At 33.1% G+C, this 18,864-nt stretch overlaps 1 protein-coding gene across 1 annotated transcript; it reads left to right on the top strand.

Moving 5' to 3' along the window:
• Positions 1-7,690: 7,690 nt before the first annotated feature.
• LOC119612496 (golgin subfamily A member 6-like protein 7) lies at positions 7,691-12,198 on the top strand. The gene is made up of 8 exons (XM_037968306.1): positions 7,691-7,760; positions 7,883-8,364; positions 8,441-8,626; positions 10,802-11,307; positions 11,362-11,614; positions 11,676-11,759; positions 11,819-11,981; positions 12,068-12,198. Exons 1-8 carry the CDS (start codon positions 7,691-7,693, stop codon positions 12,196-12,198), a joined length of 1,875 nt encoding a protein of 624 aa, XP_037824234.1.
• Positions 12,199-18,864: the final 6,666 nt, after the last annotated feature.

Genomic DNA, 18,864 nt, shown 5'->3' with positions numbered 1-18,864 from the left:
AGCTCTAAATTGCGTGCCCTCTAACAGTAAACGTTAACAGGCAAAATAGGTAAAAACTACAAGAAAAAAACGAACAATGTACAAAAAAGAATAGAAATTAAAGCAAGAAATACAAAAAAAAACTAAAGGTAAAAAATTTCTAAAACAAATATTGTTACTACTATATTTAACTCGTACCTTTTTCTAAATGGATGCGAGAGAGTCATGATTTGTTCTTTCTTTCTTCTTCTTTAACATACCGGAGGTTTTAAAAGGAGACAAAGAATCACTTCGAGGCAGTATTTAACCCTTTTAAGTCATTCACTTTACCAACCCCAGGTAATCTAAAGAAAAGCTACTTCTAATATGTTTCTTCTATACTACACGTTATACACCAATAGTTAATTACATTATTACTTCGCAATAAGACATTCTATATCGAGACATTCATCCCGAACTTACTAGGTTCCACACACACACCACACTTATAACGGCATTGCTGAGTTAGAGAGTACGAGAATCAAATTCATGTATTTTTACATTTGTATTGTAAAAAAAAGTCAAATTAAAAAAATATTCATGCTCATGCATTTTTGCTGTTGTATGCAAAAGAACTTTACGATTTTTCTGGGTAAATGACTCTATTGCTAACGATTCCTCTTTTTTTAATGCTTAAATTAAAAAAATAAAAATATTTATGGTGGTAAAGAATGTTATGCCTAAAATTATGCAATAAATTTATGTATACACATAAAAAGAGTGCTACTAGCTTATATATAAAATTAACCCTTTCACACACAAAACAAATGCGAGGACCTTAAATGAATATGGCTAAAGTACAGGTTCAGAAACAAAATAATGATTTATGCAAACAAATCGCGTACAAATTGCATCTATAACTTGTTCCAAAGACTTGTTAAGAGGCAAATCAGTAGACTTGACCAATAAACTAATCAATAAACTTGATAGCTAACAGGTCTAGTCTATAGTCTAGTCTATAGTCTAGTCTATAGTCTAGTCTATAGTCTAGTCTATAGTCTAGTCTATAGTCTAGTCTATAGTCTAGTCTATAGTCTAGTCTATAGTCTAGTCTATAGTCTAGTCTATAGTCTAGTCTATAGTCTAGTCTATAGTCGAGTCTATAGTCTAGTCTATAGTCTAGTCTATAGTCTAGTCTATAGTCTAGTCTACTATAGTCTAGTCTACTATAGTCTAGTCTACTATAGTCTAGTCTACTATAGTCTAGTCTACTATAATCTAGTCTACTATAGTCTAGTCTACTATAGTCTAGTCTACTATAGTCTAGTCTACTATAGTCTAGTCTACTATAGTCTAGTCTACTATAGTCTAGTCTACTATAGTCTAGTCTACTAAAGTCTAGTCTACTATAGTCTAGTCTACTATAGTCTAGTCTACTATAGTCTAGTCTACTATAGCCTAGTCTACTATAGTCTAGTCTACTATATAGTCTAGTCTACTAGTCTAGCTACTATAGTCTAGTCTACTATAGTCTAGTCTACTATATTCTAGTCTACTATAGTCTAGTCTACTATAGTCTAGTCTACTATAGTCTAGTCTACTATAGTCTAGTCTTACTATAGTCTAGTCTACTATAGTCTAGTCTACTATAGTCATAGGTCTACTATAGTCTAGTCTAGCTATAGTCTAGTCTACTAGTAGTCTAGTCTAGCTATAGTCTAGTCTATAGTCTAGTCTATAGTCTAGTCTATAGTCTAGTCAATAGTCTAGTCTATAGTCTAGTCCTAGTCTAGCTATAGTCTAGTCTATAGTCTAGTCTATAGTCTAGTCTATAGTCTAGTCTATAGTCTAGTCTATAGTCTAGTCTATAGTCTAGTCTATAGTCTAGTCCTATAGTCTAGTCTATAGTCTAGTCTATAGTCTAGTCTATAGTAGTAGGTCTATAGTCTAGTCTATAGTCTAGTCTATAGTCTAGTCTATAGTCTAGTCTATAGTCTAGTCTATAGTCTAGTCTATAGTCTAGTCTATAGTCTAGTCTATAGTCTAGTCTATAGTCTAGTCTAGTAGTCTAGTCCTAGTAGTCTAGTCTATAGTCTAGTCTATAGTCTAGTCTATAGTCTAGTCTATAGTCTAGTCTATAGTCTAGTCTATAGTCTAGTCTATAGTCTAGTCTATAGTCTAGTCTATAGTCTAAGTCTATAGTCTAGTCTATAGTCTAGTCTATAGTCTAGTCTATAGTCTAGGCTATATAGTCTAGTCTATAGTCTAGTCTATAGATCTAGTCTATAGTCTAGTCTATAGTCTAGTCTATAGTCTAGTCCTATAGTCTAGTCTATAGTCTAGTCTATAGTCTAGTCTATAGTCTAGTCTATAGTCTAGTCTATAGTCTAGTCTATAGTCTAGTCTATAGTCTAGTCTATAGTCTAGTCTCATATAGTCTAGGTCTATAGTCTAGTCGATATCCTATCTAGGTCTATATCTAAGTATAGTCTAGTCTATAGTCTAGTCTATAGTCTAGTTCTATAGTTAGTCTCTAGTCCTAGTCTATATCTAGTCTATAGTCTGTCTATAGTCTAGTCTATAGTCAGTCTATAGTCTAGTCTATAGTCTAGTCTATAGTCTAGTCTATAGTCTAGTCTATAGTCTAGTCTATAGTCTAGTCTATAGTCTAGTCTATAGTCTAGTCTATAGTCTAGTCTATAGTCTAGTCTATAGTCTAGTCTATAGTCTAGTCTATAGTCTAGTCTATAGTCTAGTCTACAGTCTAGTCTATAGTCTAGTCTATAGTCTAGTCTATAGTATAGTCTATTGTCTAGTCTATAGTCTAGTCTACAGTCTAGTCTATAGTCTAGTCTGTAGTCTAGTCTATAGTCTAGTCTATAGTCTAGTCTATAGTCTAGTCTATAGTCTAGTCTATAGTCTAGTCTATAGTCTAGTCTATAGTCTAGTCTATAGTCTAGTCTATAGTCCAGAAAGAAAGAGAACTAGTTAAGAACCTAGTCATTAGACTAGTTAATAGAATTACCATCCCCCGTTTTTGAGAGCTTTTTCCCTTTTTTCCATCCGAAAAACACTATAAATTAATTCCAAAATCTTCTAAAAACCCTTCATTTAAAAAAGAGCTACAGTTTAACATTTTGCCAAAACAAATTATAATTTTTGTAATGACTAATTAAATATTTACAACTGAATCCATGAATCTTGATGTTCGGTACTTATTTTCAATTACAAAAACATAAATTAAATATTTTTTGAAGGATCAAAAAGTAAATGATAATTATCTGTAATTATAACTATTGTTACAGAAAAACACTCGTAAGTGTGTAAGTCTATGTTTGTTGTAAAAACTTATAGACAAACATACATAAAATGACAATTACAAGTCATTATTTTTCATGTAAATCTTGTCAATCCGTTTTAATTAAATTGTGCCACTTAAGGACCACTTTTCTTAAAAACCACCCACACCTAACCAACCGAGCAAGCAAACCCCACTATTGACTCAAGTATTTGTTTAGGTTGACTATCCCCTACCCTTTTCATAAGATTTCTTTCTTTTCTTTGTCTCATTCATTTATTCATTCCCTTTCATTTTGTCCTTTTCCGCTAAACAAACAGATTTTAACAATTCAATGGCCATTCGCTTTAAGTAGTCATTCGAAAAAAGCAAAACTTTTCTATGAAATGAAAATACAGAAATGGTGCCACATCTTAAGGAAAATTTCTTCAAGAATACTTCAATTATACAATTTAAAAGGAAACGCTAATAGCAAGAGAAACATGGCAACAAACCTCCCTGAAGCTAAGGAATTTCTTTTTTTTGTTGTTATTGCTCATAATAAAGATTCACTAGAGGATTGCTGTGGATGAGCAGCAGCAACAAAAAGGTAAGAAAAGGTGACTTTACAAGACCTCTTAAGCATGAATTTATGTTACAACGGAAATTAGTGCCTAAACGTTTGTCAACAAAGTTTTTCATTAGACCTAAAGAAAGCAAAAGGGCTGGATGGGGGTGGCCAAAGGTGAAATATATTTCGTAGACAAATTAGAGATGATGAAGTGACAAGTTGATTATATTTAGTGAATACACTCGACTAGTCCCAAGACTAGTCCATACACCAGTTCCTAGCTGAATTCATAAAAGAGTCCATAGATTAGTCCAAAGATTAGTTTAATACACTTTCAACTTTTAGACTAACACCTTGACAAGTCCATAGACTAGTATCTAGACTGTGGCATATACTAGTTGATAGTCTTCCCTATAGACTAGTCCATAGACTAGTCTATAATCTAGAGTACATAATTTAGTTCAATTACGCTGAATATAACTCCAAAATTGCTAACACTTTGTCTACCACTCACGTTCTCATCACTACATCCTTCCTACAACTAAAATAAAATACAGTTAAATGCTGTTAAATAAAGGACATGACAACAACAAAAAGAAAAAACTTTTTACAGCCTTTCTATATATATGTATATAAAATGGAGGCAGTTGTCGAGAGGTTAAATGTGAAATTTAAATCTGCGACGTATTTTTAATTTAATCACAAAGAGGATTTTCAATAAATTTAAAACAAACTTTACCAAGGAATTCTCCATTACTAGACCCAAAAAAAAGACAAGCCAAGATATTTAATATTAAAGAAAAGCAAACCTACCTACCTTCCTAACTCCCACCCTCCCTCACCACCTATTCACCGTTATTCAAAACACTTCCAACCCGTCAATGTTATAAACATTTGTTTAAATGTCAGGGGAAAAATGTTTAGCGACAGGTGCTTGTAATATTCATATGGAGTGTGGAAAACATTTTATTTAATTTATATCATCGTTGTTATTATGTTTGGTCGGTAGATCCTATTTAGACGGAATCATTCTGTTGAAACATAAAAATTTAGGTTTTTATTTCAGGGACATATCATTAAGAAGGTGGAAAATGTGTACTTTAGTTGGAATATCATTTAATACTTGCTGACTTGTTGGAAGCAGATGTGTTTAAATGGATGTAATTCGAATACACAGGAACATAATGAAGCTGACGCACCGAATTGGAGAAGTTTCGGTAGAATTTATCTAACAGAAAGTTTTTGCGTGCGCCCGCGGTAGGTAGTGTCAGTCAGGAGGGCTTGGGTTTGATTCTCGCCAAAGACAAACAAACTAACTAACAAAGCAACCGATGAACCAAGCTCCCTACGGACCAAGAACGTAAGGAAATCCACCGAACCAATGTGCAACCAACCAAACAAGCAAACATCAAACCAAAGATCGAACTAACCAATCAACTAACCAACAAAGCAACCAAACAACGAACAACCAAGCAACGAACCACCAACCATCGAACCTACGAACCAACGACTTACGAACCAACTAACCAACCAACCTACTACTAACAATAAAGGAACCAAGCAAGGAATCATCGAACCTACCAATCAAGCAACCAACCAGCCAACAAAACCAACCACCAAGGAACCAACCCAGCAACTACCTAACTAACTAACTAACTAACTAACTAACTAACTAACTAACTAACTAACTAACTAACTACTAACTAACTAACTAACTAACTAACTAACCTAACTAACTAACTAACTAACTAACTAACTAACTAACTAACTAACTAACTAACTAACTAACTAACTAACTACTAACTAACTAACTAACTAACTAACTAACTAACTACTAACTAACTAACTAACTAACTAACTAACTAACTACTAACTAACTAACTAACTAACTAACTAACTAACTAACTAACTAACTAACTAACTAACTAACTAACTAACTAACTACTAACTAACTAACTAACTAACTAACTAACTAACTAACTAACTAACTAACTAACTAACTAACTAACTAACTAACTAACTAACTAACTACTAACTAACTAACTAACTAACTAACTAACTAACTAACTAACTAACTAACTACTAACTAACTAACTAACTAACTAACTAACTAACTAACTAACTAACTAACTAACTAACTAACTAACTAACTAACTAACTAACTAACTAACTAACTAACTAACTAACTAACTAACTAACTAACTAACTAACTACTAACTAACTAACTAACTAACTACTAACTAACTAACTAACTAACTAACTAACTAACTAACTAACTACTAACTAACTAACTAACTAACTAACTAACTAACTAACTAACTAACTAACTAACTAACTAACTAACTAACTAACTAACTAACTAACTAACTAACTAACTAACTAACTACTAACTAACTAACTAACTAACTAACTAACTAACTACTAACTAACTAACTAACTAACTAACTAACTAACTAACTAACTAACTAACTAACTAACTACTACTACTAACTAACTACTAACTAACTAACTAACTAACTAACTAACTAACTAACTAACTAACTAACTAACTAACTAACTAACTAACTAACTAACTAACTAACTAACTACTAACTAACTAACTAACTACTAACTAACTAACTAACTAACTAACTAACTAACTAACTAACTAACTACTAACTAACTAACTAACTAACTAACTAACTAACTAACTAACTAACTAACTAACTAACTAACTAACTAACTACTAACTAACTAACTAACTAACTAACTAACTAACTAACTAACTAACTAACTAACTAACTAACTAACTAACTAACTAACTAACTAACTAACTAACTAACTAACTAACTAACTACTAACTAACTAACTAACTAACTAACTAACTACTAACTAACTAACTAACTAACTAACTAACTAACTAACTAACTAACTAACTAACTAACTAACTAACTACTAACTAACTAACTAACTAACTAACTAACTAACTAACTACTAACTAACTAACTAACTAACTAACTAACTAACTAACTAACTAACTAACTAACTAACTAACTACTAACTAACTAACTAACTAACTAACTAACTAACTAACTAACTAACTAACTAACTACTAACTAACTAACTAACTAACTAACTAACTAACTAACTTTTGGTGTGATTTCACAGATTTCCCCAATTGGAGCTTTTTTAATTAAATTGATTTTTGGTGGGAAGTATAACTTATCACAGATTTTCTCCATTTTCTCAATTGGAGCATTATTTAAGGATCTAGTACCGTCTTGAAGGTTTTGTTTGAAAAATCGATTTTTGGAAAATATTAGTGATTACTGGTTTTATCAATTGATTTCTAAGTTTTGAATACGTTTCTTAATTTGTTTTAAGAAAAGTTGCTGAGAAAGAAGTTCTGCCTCACCTGACAGCCCAGAAAACATATAAAAATCTACAATCATAACATCCTTTAAATTAAATATTCCCTCTATCTTATTGGCTATTCTTGAACATCCTGCCGAAGCTTTTGCACAACTCACTCTTAATATTGAAACAAAAATTTCATACTATTTCAGTAAAACTATTAAAGCAAGCTGAAAAAGGTGAAAATATGAAAAAATAATCAAAAATGGCTGCCACTAACTAACAATGCAAAGCACAGAAAACATTGAAAACCTTTAAACCATTAACATAAAACTAAATTGTATAAATGTTGCAAACACAACCAAAACCCTCAAACTCCTAAAAAATTTTGTTTATAGCAACATGGAGGCCGCAGATGGTTGTTGGGCAACTACGAAACGAAAAGTGGTGAAATCCACAAAATCGAAATAAGAAAAACAAATTAGTTGCAGCAATTAGTTGGCAAAGAAATGACTATAGAATCATAAAAGAGCCAATCGTTTGAAAGAAACATGGAAAACGATAAATTGGCTGAAATCAATCATAAAATTGCTGAAATTAAGAAACGTATACTGCTGGCAGGTAAGTAATTGAATAAACATTCCACAACTGCAACAATTTTTCAGGACTTAGATAAAATCAATTCAATTACTATCGACTTTATTAACAAATTCCAAACATTTTTTTTATTCGTTTGCCTTTAGAAGGCCAAAAGACAGCCAATACAGCAGAATGGCAGAAACAGAATCGTATCAATTGTGATACAATTGCATCCTTGAAAAAGGATATAAAAGAACTTACAACAAAATGTGGTCGTCTGCGAAATCCTTTGCAACGACCCGTACTCATCAAAGAAAATCCAGCAGTTGCTGGTTCTGTGGCAACAGCTCCTTTAGAAAAGCGCAAAACGAGTGCTGCTGCTACTGCTCTGCCCACAATAGTTGTGGGCAAAGTAAATTATCCCATTGGCGCCAAAAATGCTGAAGATGCTATTTTCCTTACAGACTTGAAAATAACGGAAAATCGCAAACAGTTGGATTTATTAAGGCATCGTTTCAAGTGTCGAAAACAACACTTTGCTAAACTAATGGAACAGTATCGTGAATTGCTGGCTAATAAAGAGGCTCAAGAACAGAATTTAGGTGAAAAACCACCAGAGACATTGGAAGAGGATAATAATCGTAAGGTAAAGGCAACCGTACTTGAATATAAATATACATATAGTGTAAGAATGTTGCAGCTTTCATTTTATACATTTTCAGTTGGTTTGCCAATTGGAAAATCAAATTCATCGCACCAATGTTCAATGGATGGAAGCTGAACATATACGTAAGAAATATCGCTCCATTGAGGCTTCTTTGATGAACGATGCCGAACGTTTCGAAAGAAGTTTAAAGGAATTAGAGGTGGCTTTAAATGAACAGCAACAGGAAATAAATCGACTACAGGTGAAGTAATACTTCAATTGTTTGCATATAAATTAGTTGGAAATTTATAGTGGTAGATTCCTTATTGAGTTTTAAGTAATGAAGTGTTGGTAAAATGAGGGATTACGTTTCTATTTTTGAAATTTCTAGTTTTTAAATTAATAATTCTAGTTCAGTTCTAGTTCAGTTCTAATTCAGTTCTAATTCAGTTCTAATTCAGTTCTAATTCAGTTCTAGTTCAGTTCTAGTTCAGTTCTAGTTCAGTTCTAGTTCAGTTCTAGTTCAGTTCTAGTTCAGTTCTAGTTCAGTTCTAGTTCAGTTCTAGTTCAGTTCTAGTTCAGTTCTAGTTCAGTTCTAGTTCAGTTCTAGTTCAGTCTAGTTCAGTTCTAGTTCAGTTTCTAGTTCAGTTCTAGTTCAGTTCTAGTCAGTTCTAGTTCAGTTCTAGTTCAGTTCTAGTTCAGTTCTAGTTCAGTTCTAGTTCAGTTTCTAGTTCAGTTCTAGTTCAAGTTCTAGTTCTAGGTTCTAGTTCAGTTCTAGTTCAGTTCTAGTTCAGTTCTAGTTCAGTTCTAGTTCAGTTCTAGTTCAGTTCTAGTTCAGTTCTAGTTCAGTTCTAGTTCAGTTACTAGTTCAGTTCTTCAGGGCATTCAGTTCTAGTTCAGTTCTAGTTCAGTTCTAGTTCCGTAGTTCATCTAGTTCAGTTCTAGTTCAGTTCTAGTTCAGTTCTAGTTCAGTTTCTAGTTCAGTTCTAGTTCAGTTCTAGTTCAGTACTAGTTCAGTTCTAGTTTCAGTTCCATAGTTCAGTTTCTAGTTCAGTTCTAAGTTCCAGTTTCGTAGTTCTATGTTCTAGTTCAGTTCTAAGTTCAGTTCCTAGTTCAGTTTCAGTAGTTCAGTTCTAGTTTTCGAGTTTCTAGTTCAGTTCTAGTTCAGTTCTAGTTCAGTTCTAGTTCAGTTCTAGTTCAGTTCTAGTTCAGTTCTAGTTCAGTTCTAGTTCAGTTCTAGTTCAGTTTCTAGTTCAGTTCTAGTTCAGTTCTAGTTCAGTTCTAGTTCAGTTCTAGTTCAGTTCTAGTTCAGTTCTAGTTCAGTTCAGTTCAGTTCTAGTTCAGTTCTAGTTCAGTTCTAGTTCAGTTCTAGTTCAGTTCTAGTTCAGTTCTAGTTCAGTTCTAGTTCAGTTCTAGTTCAGTTCTAGTTCAGTTCTAGTTCAGTTCTAGTTCAGTTCTAGTTCAGTTCTAGTTCAGTTCTAGTTCAGTTCTAGTTCAGTTCTAGTTCGTTCTAGTTCAGTTCTAGTTCAGTTTCTAGTTCAGTTCTAGTTCAGTTCTAGTTCAGTTCTAGTTCAGTTCTAGTTCAGTTCTAGTTCAGTTCTAGTTCAGTTCTAGTTCAGTTCTAGTTCAGTTCTAGTTCAGTTCTAGTTCAGTTCTAGTTCAGTTCTAGTTCAGTTCTAGTTCTAGTTCAGTTCTAGTTCAGTTCTAGTTCAGTTCTAGTTCAGTTCTAGTTCAGTTCTAGTTCAGTTCTAGTTCAGTTCTAGTTCAGTTCTAGTTCAGTTCTAGTTCAGTTCTAGTCAGTTTCTAGTTCAGTTCTAGTTCAGTTCTAGTTCAGTTCTAGTTCAGTTCTAGTTCAGTTCTAGTTCGTTCTAGTTCAGTTCTAGTCAGTTCTAGTTCAGTTCTAGTTCAGTCTAGTTCAGTTCTGTTAGTTCAGTTCTAGTTCAGTTTCTAGTTCAGTTCTAGTTCAGTTCTAGTCAGTTCTAGTTCAGTTTCTAGTTCAGTTCTAGTTCAGTTCTAGTTCATGTTCTAGTTCAGTTCTAGTTCAGTTCTAGTTCAGTTCTAGTTCAGTTCTAGTTCAGTTCTAGTTCTAGTAGTCAGTTCTAGTTCAGTTTCTAGTTCAGTTCTAGTTCAGTTAGTCAGTTCAGGTTTCTAGTTCAGTTTAGTCAGTAGTTCAGTTCAGTTCTAGTTCAGTTCTAGTTCAGTTCTAGTTCAGTTCTAGTTCAGTTCTAGTTCAGTTCTAGTTCAGTTCTAGTTCAGTTCTAGTTCAGTTCTAGTTCAGTTCTAGTTCAGTTCTAGTTCAGTTCTAGTTCAGTTCTAGTTCAGTTCTAGTTCAGTAGTTCAGTTCTAGTTCAGTTCTAGTTCAGTTCTAGTTCAGTTCTAGTTCAGTTCTAGTTCAGTTCTGATTAATTTCATTGAGAGTTATAAATTTTATTCCCAGCAAGTCCACAATGAAGCCATTGAAATGCGTGACTCAGCCAAGGTTATTCTACTGCGGCAGGAGCAACAAGCCAACCTCTCGCAAAAGACACGCGAGCGTCAAGCCATGGAATTTCGCAAACTCGTCGAACAACGTAAACTGGAATTGGAGAGAATCGGCCGTAAACTTTTCTTTGAAGGTAAGACATTACATCACCAAGACAGTATTGGTTCTAGTACAGGAGATCAACACACCGGCAAGACTGAAGCCGATGAAGATGAAAATTCCCAATTAAAAAATGTCACCAGTGATATGGAGGATTTATTTAAAAATCTTATGGAAGTTACCGGTGCTACGTCACCGCATGAAGTTTTCGAAAGATTTTCTTCGCAAAAGGAGTCAGCAATGCGTTTGAATTATCTCCGCACCGCCGCTGAAGCGGAAAAAGGTAGTTTGGAATGTTTGAGGGAGGCTTTGACTAAAGAGCTAGAGTCGTCTAAGTTTACCGATGTCAAGGAGAGAGAAGTGTAGGTGAACTTTCAATTTTAAGAACTAATATAAAAAGTATTTTCTGATTTCAGTAATCAAGAGGTTATTGAAAGAATAAAATCACAAATAGCCGAATATGAGGCAGAGAGACAAAAGAACTTGGAAGCAGCAGAAAAGTCTTTGGAAGTATTAAAATTCATTAAGGAAAGGTTATGTGAAATGATTTATAAGCTGCAGGAGGTAGACGAAAACAATGTGGAATTAAAAGAAAAAGACATGACCATTAAAGTGGCAGAGTTGCCAGATTTTTTAGTTAATAAAGCAGAGGATTTAGATATGATTATGGTAAGAGTAATATAAATAAGTTAGAAGCAATTATTTATAGCTACTTTGCACTAACATTTAGATACTCAAGCTAAAATTGGAGAAATGCCAAGAGTTAAGTAAACCACAACAACAATCAATAGAAAAGTTAGATTTGGATATAAGCGTAAGTTTTCAAATTTAATAGTACAATTAGCTAAGATTTAAATATGATTTTCCCTCTAGGAAGAAGAATTTATGTCTTCGTTGCAACCACCCAAGCCACCAACAGGTCAAGAAGGTGAAAAACCAGCTGCTATGCCAATGTGTTATTATAATTTACTGGCTGGACGAGCACAAAGAGCTGCAGGCACTTCTTCGTCATCACCTGAACAAGCACCGGCAGCAGGTAAATCATAAACATTTAACTAACAAGCTAATCGATAAACAATTTGTATAAAAACACCCACCTCCTCCTTGTCTATCTTACTTTAGCTACGGCAGCTAATGAGGAAGAAAGTGAAGTACCCTCACGTAACTATTTGAAACGTCAGTCTGTACTAATAGTTGATCAAAAGTCTCGTAGGAAACCTTTTAGACCGGCACCAGCAGCTCGAAGGAAATAAAATCTTAATTAAGCCTAAATGTATGACATTAAATAAAGTTTAATTTTCGTTCTTTTTTTTTACTACATATTGAAATAAATGTCTGATATCAGGGATGGGAAATTAAAATTGTGTAGTATAGGAACTAGACGTTTATGGATTCGACTTGTGATGAGTTTATTAGTCTAGTGTCTTGGTTAGACTCTTGTTTAGTCTATGAACTAGTCTATTGTCTGATGCAATGACAAGTCTTAGAACTAGGCTATAGTCTATGGACTATTCATTTGACTACTCTATTGACAGGCCTATTGGTTGCTCTAATGACGAGCTTATTAGTTCAGTGTCTTGGTTAGACTCTTGATCAGTCTATGGATTAGACTATTGTCTGATGCAATGACTAGTCTTAGAACTAGGATATAAGCTTCTATGGAGTACTAAATTGACTACTATATTGACAGGCTTATTGACTGCTCCATGGACTAGTCTATTGACTGGTCTACGGACTACGACTTAGAATTAGTCTATAGTCTATGGGCTATTCAATTGACTACTCTATTGACTGCTCTAATAACGAGCTTATTAGTCTAGTGTCTTGGTTAGACTCTTGATCAGTCTATGGAATAGTCTATTGTCTGATGCAATGACTAGTCTTAGAACTACGCTATAGTATATGGAGTATTAAACTGACTGCTCTATTGACAGGCTTATTGACTGCTCTATGATCTAGTTTATTGACTTGTATATGAACTAGTCTATGGACTAATATATGGAATAGTCTATGGACAAGTATGTTTGTTGACTGTTATACTATCTTGTCTATGAACTATGGATTAGACTATGGACTTATCTATTGACTAGCCAATGGACTAGCTTTGAACCTGTCTATAGTTTAGTCTAGTCTAATTATTGCTCTATTGATTAGTATTTGGACTAGTTGTATGACTAGTATATTGTCTAGCATAAGGACTAGCATATCGAATAGTAAATGAACAGGTCTATTGACTATACCATGGAATGGTGTGTTGACATAGACTTGTGTATTTGCTAAACTCTGGTCTAGTCGATCTGTGAAATAGTTTCTTGACTAGTCAATTGACTTGCCTATGGACTAGTCATTCGACTAATCTATCAACTAGTTCATATATATTGACAAGACTTTTGACTAATCTGGCTATTGACTAGTCCATGAACTAGTCTATGGACTATGCTATTGGCTAGTCTATTGACTTGTTTAAAAATTAGTCAACTTACCAGTATATGGACTAATCTATTGTCCAGTCTATGAACTAGACTATAATCTATAGACTATTCTCTTGCCTTAACTATTGACAAGTTTATGAATAGTTTTGCTTTACTAGTCTATGTGCTAATATATCGTGTTGAAACTAAGGTCTTTGTCAAAACGTGCTGATTGTATCGAATTGTTCCAACCCTGTTTTCCATTGAAAAATTTGCCTATAAACTCCTACAAGAGAAGTTATAGAGTATTAATTAAAAATACTTTTAATTCTTGATATGCATATACTTGTTCCTTTTATTAACTCATGTCTTATTAATTAAAAGCTTTTGGCATTGACCATCAGTTTCGACCACACCACCATACAGCTGTATTACATTAGTATGATATTAAGAGATGGCCAGTAGTCTATGTCTATGTGTTGGTAAAAGAAATTGCAAGCAGCATGTTTGTTACATTTTGCTTAAAAGTATGCTTTAACATTTTAATTCCTTTCCAAACCACAGATTTTTTGGGTTTTCGTATTACTTGTTTTTTTTTTTTTTTTTGTTTATATTCAATTGAATATTTTCAAGTTGTGTCTTTTCATTTACGAGTATTTCCTCAACTCAGTATCTGTTCTGTCTGTCTGTCTGTTTTTTTTTTCCTTTTTCATGTTGACCATTGAATTGAAATTTTTGTTGCCATATTCTCTTAGCAAATACAACCAGCACTTGTCATGGCACTTGCAAGCACTTATGTCATCATCATCAACATCATCGTCGTCATCGGCATCCCGATCATTGAAGGCAGCCAAACAAATGACGCTGGGATTGCCACTAATGATGATATCAACAAATATGCCCCTGACATTATGCAAGCATTCAAACAAACAGAAATACTGACAGAAATATGGAGGAGTAAAGGCAAAAAAAAGTAAAAAACTTTCCGAAAATGTAAATGGCAAAATGAACAGGGAGGAGAAGATGTTATGATATGTTTGTGTGTATTAAATGATTTCAAGGATTCATTGTTGGCATATTCTACAGTTATATTTATCATTTTCATGCTTTTATTAGGGGTAAACATAAATTGTTGGTGGAGGAAATATTTTAAATATTTAAGAAAGGTACTTTTAGACTTGAATTTAGGACGAATTATGTGCTTGTGTCTATTCTTAAACAGGATTATTTCACAAAGTCTTCAATAGAATCAATTAGCTTCGCTCTATGACTATTTCTACTACATAAAATCGTCTCATGGCCATAGATCGAATAACATTCAAACCTTTAGCTAATTGAGATCACAAATTAATGGACACTAATACCTATTATAATAGCCTCCAGATGAGAAGCATAAAACAAGATAATCAGATAAAAAATATAATCCCATACAAATCCTAATAAAAAAACAAAATATTTCAATTACCTAGATTAAATTTAATATTAAATGTTCCAAATACTTAAAGTTAAACCGAATATGCAACAGAAATAATGTTAAAAATCAAATAAAATACTTTTAATGTAAGTTGCATTTTGCATGTTTTTAACGTACTTGTTAAGAGTAAAATAAGCAACAGTCGTCAAATACATACTTGTTCGCATCTTCAAAGGACAACAACACGTAATAAAAAATTAAACAAATTCTAGAAAATTTAAGGGAAATCTCAAAAGTCTTTAATAAAATAAATTGAAACGATAAAATAAAGTGAAACGAAAACCCTGGAAAACCAGGGGTCTATAGTCTAGTCTATAGTCTAGTCTATAGTCTAGTCTATAGTCTAGTCTATAGTCTAGTCTATAGTCTAGTCTATAGTCTAGTCTATAGTCTAGTCTATAGTCTAGTCTATAGTCTAGTCTATAGTCTAGTCTATAGTCTAGTCTATAGTCTAGTCTATAGTCTAGTCTATAGTCTAGTCTATAGTCTAGTCTATAGTCTAGTCTATAGTCTAGTCTATAGTCTAGTCTATAGTCTAGTCTATAGTCTAGTCTATAGTCTAGTCTATAGTCTAGTCTATAGTCTAGTCTATAGTCTAGTCTATAGTCTAGTCTATAGTCTAGTCTATAGTCTAGTCTATAGTCTAGTCTATAGTCTAGTCTATAGTCTAGTCTATAGTCTAGTCTATAGTCTAGTCTATAGTCTAGTCTATAGTCTAGTCTATAGTCTAGTCTATAGTCTAGTCTATAGTCTAGTCTATAGTCTAGTCTATAGTCTAGTCTAGTCTATAGTCTAGTCTATAGTCTAGTCTATAGTCTAGTCTATAGTCTAGTCTATAGTCTAGTCTATAGTCTAGTCTATAGTCTAGTCTATAGTCTAGTCTATAGTCTAGTCTATAGTCTAGTCTATAGTCTAGTCTATAGTCTAGTCTATAGTCTAGTCTAGTCTAGTCTATAGTCTAGTCTATAGTCTAGTCTATAGTCTAGTCTATAGTCTAGTCTATAGTCTAGTCTATAGTCTAGTCTATAGTCTAGTCTATAGTCTAGTCTATAGTCTAGTCTATAGTCTAGTCTATAGTCTAGTCTATAGTCTAGTCTATAGTCTAGTCTATAGTCTAGTCTCTAGTCTAGTCTATAGTTAGTCTATAGTCTAGTCTATAGTCTAGTCTATAGTCGTCTAGTCTATAGTCTAGTCTATAGTCTAGTCTATAGTCTAGTCTATAGTCTAGTCTATAGTCTAGTCTATAGTCTAGTCTATAGTCTAGTCTATAGTCTAGTCTATAGTCTAGTCTATAGTCTAGTCTATAGTCTAGTCTATAGTCTAGTCTATAGTCTAGTCTATAGTCTAGTCTATAGTCTAGTCTATAGTCTAGTCTATAGTCTAGTCTATAGTCTAGTCTATAGTCTAGTCTATAGTCTAGTCTATAGTCTAGTCTATAGTCTAGTCTATAGTCTAGTCTATAGTCTAGTCTATAGTCTAGTCTATAGTCTAGTCTATAGTCTAGTCTATAGTCTAGTCTATAGTCTAGTCTATAGTCTAGTCTATAGTCTAGTCTATAGTCTAGTCTATAGTCTAGTCTATAGTCTAGTCTATAGTCTAGTCTATAGTCTAGTCTATAGTCTAGTCTATAGTCTAGTCTATAGTCTAGTCTATAGTCTAGTCTATAGTCTAGTCTATAGTCTAGTCTATAGTCTAGTCTATAGTCTAGTCTATAGTCTAGTCTATAGTCTAGTCTATAGTCTAGTCTATAGTCTAGTCTATAGTCTAGTCTATAGTCTAGTCTATAGTCTAGTCTATAGTCTAGTCTATAGTCTAGTCTAGTCTATAGTCTAGTCTATAGTCTAGTCTATAGTCTAGTCTATAGTCTAGTCTATAGTCTAGTCTATAGTCTAGTCTATAGTCTAGTCTATAGTCTAGTCTATAGTCTAGTCTATAGTCTAGTCTATAGTCTAGTCTATAGTCTAGTCTATAGTCTAGTCTATAGTCTAGTCTATAGTCTAGTCTATAGTCTAGTCTATAGTCTAGTCTATAGTCTAGTCTATAGTCTAGTCTATAGTCTAGTCTATAGTCTAGTCTATAGTCTAGTCTATAGTCTAGTCTATAGTCTAGTCTATAGTCTAGTCTATAGTCTAGTCTATAGTCTAGTCTATAGTCTAGTCTATAGTCTAGTCTATAGTCTAGTCTATAGTCTAGTCTATAGTCTAGTCTATAGTCTAGTCTATAGTCTAGTCTATAGTCTAGTCTATAGTCTAGTCTATAGTCTAGTCTATAGTCTAGTCTATAGTCTAGTCTATAGTCTAGTCTATAGTCTAGTCTATAGTCTAGTCTATAGTCTAGTCTATAGTCTAGTCTATAGTCTAGTCTATAGTCTAGTCTATAGTCTAGTCCATAGTCTAGTCCATAGTCTAGTCCATAGTCTAGTCTATAATCTAGTCTATAGTCTAGTCTATAGTCTAATCTATAGGCTAGTCTATAGTCATCTATAGTCTGGTCTATAGTGTAATAGTCTAGTCTATAGTCTAGTCTATAATCTAGTCTATAGTCTAGTATATAGTCTAGTCTATAGTCTAGTCTACAGTCTAGTCTACAGTCTAGTCTATAGTCTAGTCTACAGGCTAGTCTAACGTCTAGTCTAGTCTATAGTCAAGTCTATAGTCTGGTCTATAGTGTAATAGTCTAGTCTATAGTCTAGTCTATAATCTAGTCTATAGTCTAGTATATAGTCTAGTCTATAGTCCAGTCTACAGTCTAGTCTACAGTATAGTCTATAGTCTAGTCTACAGGCTATTCTAACGTCTAGTCTAGTCTATAGTCTAGTCTACAGGCTAGTCTAACGTCTAGTCTAGTCTATAGTCTAGTCTAGTCTATAGTCTAGTCTATAGTCTAGTCTATAGTCTAGTCTATAGTCTAGTCTATAGTCTAGTCTATAGTCTAGTCTATAGTCTAGTCTATAGTCTAGTCTATAGTCTAGTCTATAGTCTAGTCTATAGTCTAGTCTATAGTCTAGTCTATAGTCTAGTCTAGTCTATAGTCTAGTCTATAGTCTAGTCTATAGTCTAGTCTATAGTCTAGTCTATAGTCTAGTCTATAGTCTAGTCTATAGTCTAGTCTATAGTCTAGTCTATAGTCTAGTCTATAGTCTAGTCTATAGTCTAGTCTATAGTCTATAGTCTAGTCTATAGTCTAGTCTATAGTCTAGTCTATAGTCTAGTCTATAGTCTAGTCTAGTCTATAGTCTAGTCTAGTCTATAGTCTAGTCTATAGTCTAGTCTATAGTCTAGTCTATAGTCTAGTCTATAGTCTAGTCCAACGGTTCCCAAAAGGGGGTCCGCGGACCCCTAGTGGTCCGTAGCAAAATCCTAGGGGGTCCGCGAAGACGAACGAAAAAAATCATGAATAAAAAATATTCTCTATATGTTAGAAAATATTAAAAATATCTCCAAATTTTTCATAAATACTAAAATACACAATTTTTATTCAATAATCCCAGATTTGTTGATGACTTTTTGAATTTTATTGTTTCGGTCGTTTATCAGGATGAAGCTAGGCCCTACAATTTTATTGTTTCACTTTTATAAAGTAAAGTATTACGTGATTTGTAATTTTTATAAATGTATATGTATCGAAATAAATGTTTTTATATCAGACGGATAATGATTTGCCTTAGAATTAAATACTGATACTGGTATCCCGGAATATGAAGTTAGGTCACATTTCATAATATTTTTTAAATTGTAAGCAAAAGTGTTAATCTAGTTAATTTTAAATATAAATATTCCATTCCGACGTGATACACAGATTTTAACTTCATTTTGTTGTCCAATATTATTAAATCAACATCAGAAAATTCATAGCGTTTTGCGTAAATAGTCAAAACCAGGCAGTAAAATAATTCGTAGGTATTTTAAAATTAAAATTTAAGATCCAAATTCACAGTACATTCGCAAAGAGTTCAGGTCATATTTTATGTGGGTAACGCATTCCGCAACAGCATCGAAGAATTCTAACTTTCACATATTTTCCCGAAAACTTAG

The sequence above is a fragment of the Lucilia sericata genome, unplaced genomic scaffold (genome assembly GCF_015586225.1).
Source record: "Lucilia sericata isolate MDLA Ls3-8-SP2 unplaced genomic scaffold, ASM1558622v1 Contig001711F_arrow, whole genome shotgun sequence".
In the NCBI taxonomy this organism is placed as follows: domain Eukaryota; kingdom Metazoa; phylum Arthropoda; class Insecta; order Diptera; family Calliphoridae; genus Lucilia; species Lucilia sericata.
Note: the sequence above shows the minus strand (reverse complement) of the source record. Positions and strands in the feature narration are given on the sequence as shown.

Bases quoted from the DNA above. Each gene is read 5' to 3' on its own strand.
- LOC119612496 (XM_037968306.1), top strand. From the start codon at position 7,691: ATGGAAAACGATAAATTGGCTGAAATCAATCATAAAATTGCTGAAATT. The intron at 8,365-8,440 runs GTAAAGGCAACC...ATACATTTTCAG, and splicing joins AAGAGGATAATAATCGTAAG to TTGGTTTGCCAATTGGAAAA. The intron at 11,982-12,067 runs GTAAATCATAAA...ATCTTACTTTAG, and splicing joins TGAACAAGCACCGGCAGCAG to CTACGGCAGCTAATGAGGAA.